The 3,153-nt window shown below is 56.0% G+C and overlaps 1 protein-coding gene across 1 annotated transcript; it reads left to right on the plus strand.

Annotated features, from left to right (window-relative positions):
- The first annotated feature begins 412 nt into the window (after positions 1-412).
- LOC122891058 (basic proline-rich protein-like) lies at positions 413-1,147 on the plus strand. Its single transcript, XM_044226431.1, has one exon. It carries the CDS (start codon positions 413-415, stop codon positions 1,145-1,147), a length of 735 nt encoding a protein of 244 aa, XP_044082366.1.
- Positions 1,148-3,153: the final 2,006 nt, after the last annotated feature.

Genomic DNA, 3,153 nt, shown 5'->3' on the forward strand with positions numbered 1-3,153 from the left:
GAGAACGTGTTCACGGTGCTAAAAGTTTGAAACGCAGGGAAATGTCCAACAATTTTGCACATATATGCAAAAAATAACCTAAACCGGCCATCCATGAGAACGGGAGTGTGAGGGCCTCTGAAAGTTCGCCTCTTCATAAAAGCAACCAAAAAATGGCAAAAATTCTCACAATGAACATTTTCAAAATTCTGGAAATGAATCAAAAGCTGGCTACAGTAATAAAAGAAAGTATGGTATTTGCATAAAAATAGACAGTCTTCTCCAATGAAACAGAATTGCGAATTCAAAACTAAACATACACATCCTTGCGCGATTGATTTGGACGCGGACGCAGCAACATTCCCGGGACGCGCGGTCCCCTCCCCAAGCGGCGCTGGGCTCACGGGCTGTGCGGGCAACGCCCCGCAGGAGAATGAAGGCGCGCCTCGACCTCAACCTCGCGCAAACTCCACTCAAAACCCCAAGACGTGCGAACGCGCAGCAAGCGCAGGAAAGGATGCCGCATCTAGTAAGTCCCGAGAGGGATGCAGCGCAGCCCCTCGCGCTCAGCCACAGCAAAGAGACGCCGGAGCGAACTCTGAGTGGCCGGTGTTGCGAGGCCCCGGACCTGGAGGAGCCGAAAGGACCGGCGGTACTGCCAGCGCCGTGGCCACCAACACCAAACGCGCCCCCGGGACCCAGGTCCAAGGCGGCGGCTGGAGCCGGCCGCGCAGGCGGACGCGAGGCCCCGGCGCCCAGAAGCAGGTCGGAGCCGCCGCCACGAGCCAGGCCGCTGCGGGGACACCCCGAGCCGGAAGGCGACGCTTGGCGCGCTCATGGGGCTCCCCGGCTTTCCGACCTGCCCCCGAGGGCCGAGCCCGGCATCTCTGGCCGGCAGACCCCGGCGTGGGTCTGGACACCCCAGCCCGCGCCCCTGGCCGCAGGCCCCAGGCCCCAGGCCCGGCTCCGCACCGGAGAAGCCACCCCCAGAGACCCCAACCACAGCCGGCCCGGCCGGCGGACAGACTCGCCGGGGGCACCGGGCAGCCTCCGCCGTCCCTGCTCAGGCCGCGTCCGTGGGGCTCCCACTCCCGGGGCGCCCGCGTCCCCTGTGGACCGGCTCCGGGGCTGGACCCCGGCTCCGCGGGCGCGCCCTGCGTCCTCCTGAGGGCTTCTCCCCGCGGCCGGGTTTGCGCTGCCCGGGGGGCCCCTCCTCGAGGCCGGCCCTGGAGGCCGCGGGTCGTCCTGCCGCTGTGCGGAGGAGCCGAGCCCTTCCCGCGCTCCCTTGGCCCGCAGCAGGGGTGCAGTCGCGTGTGTTTGCCTGGTGTGCCCGGGGCCGCTGCGGGCGCTGAGTAGGACTATGTGTAGGGTCGTGCGTGTCTCGTTGTACAGAGACCGTTGTGTGTGGGTGTGTGTATTTACTGTGTGTTTAAATATACGTGTTTAACTCAAAAGGAAACTCACCATTTCTTAAACATGAAAAGATGCTCAGACTCCTTTTTAATAATAGCAATAGAATTTTGGAGTCGATTGAGAAACAATCTTTCACCAAGTTGAGTGGTAACGATGACAGATGATGCCGGGGATGGATGGACGGACGGACGGACGGAGGATAGGTGGACGGGGGCGGGGGGGGGGTGGAATAGATGATAGATACGGTGGATGCGTGGAGAGACGGATGGACAGTCAGACAGACAGACATCAGAGCACAGGAAAATAGATCATCTTCTCTGTTGTTTGCGAGGATAGATGAAGCAGCGAACTCAAGGAAGGTGGTTTCGCACGGCGCGCACGTGTGCGAGTGTGTGCAGACGCCCCGACCCAGCGCCTCCTGTGGCTCTGCTCCCACCTGTGGGAAATGAGGCGTGTACAAATAGTGGCAGCGGGGTTTGCACGACGAACCGGAGAAGACACAAATACCCATTAGCGGAAGATGTGTTAAATACGTTATGTACATCAATAAAACAGAGTGCCCCGTGGGGAGCACTGAAGAGAAAGAGGCAGCTGTACGTGCACTGAAACAGAGACAGCCAAAAATTCCCGGGTAGAAATAAGTGAATGTGAGTCTACGCATGTTTGTAAATGAAAACAAATGTGAAAGTAGTAAAACTTGTTACTTATTTTTTTAAATACTTTATTTATTTCTTTGAGAGAGAGAGAGAGAGCATGAGGCGGGGGCGGGGGGTAGCAGCAGCAGAGGAAGAGGGAGAAGCAGGCTCGTCCTTGAGCAGGGAGCCAGATGCGGGACTCGATCCCAGGACGCTGGGATCATGACCTGAGCTGAAGGCAGACAGTCAAGCTGCTGAGCCGCCCCAGGATCCCCTATTACTTCTGAGGAGGAGCATGGATAAATGGGACCGAAGATGCTTGCTTTCACCTTTTTACTTTGTACCTTTGCATATGTCACCGACTCCACGAGGTAAAAGTCAGAGAAGTCAACAAGCACCCACATGGATGTCGAGGAAACAGGGTACACAGGCTCTGCGGCCAGGCTCTGGCCGAATCTCGAGTTATGCCTGAACAGCCTGCGACTTCGGGTCTGCTCCGTTAGCAACTGGGGCATCGCTGTGCTTCTCAGTTAAACGAACTTGGGACTCCTGGAGAACAAGCATTTCCAGCCTCATTTGGTCTCTGGTCCTGCATGAGCGGTTCTTCTTGGAAGGTAAGTGCGACAGAGACCAGTGTTTTTCTCTGGTTTGGGGCATTATCATTGTTATTTTTTCATTGGCATCACGGCCAGCCATCAGCTGGCTCACTGAGAAGTCCGCCTTGGGCAGGAGACATGTTGCACAAAAGCCTCCCTCGCGTCCTTCCCAGCGCGAGTAAGATACAGACCCTGCCTTCCGTGTCTTCGGGCTCCTCAAAGAAAGACAGCAGTCCGATCAGGACAGCGCGGATTTGTCTGTCAAATGCTTGGGAGGGCTTTTCCTTGTAGCTTGATTTGTTTGCCGCTTCATGCCTCTGTGCTGTAATTGCATCCAAACTGACACCTTCTGAATAAATGCTTTCTTTTTTTTTTCTTCCATGATCTCGCTGTCTTTGGTAGCTTCTCAAAGTGTGTACACCCCAAAATGAAGTTCTGCGATTTTAAAAACAAATTCATTACCCACAAGTTGTTGCCTAGGAAAGGAACCATTTAGAGGAAATTACAGATGCGCAGATTGGTGTGAACGG

This window comes from Neovison vison, chromosome 12, assembly GCF_020171115.1.
Source record: "Neovison vison isolate M4711 chromosome 12, ASM_NN_V1, whole genome shotgun sequence".
In the NCBI taxonomy this organism is placed as follows: Eukaryota; Metazoa; Chordata; class Mammalia; order Carnivora; family Mustelidae; genus Neogale; species Neogale vison.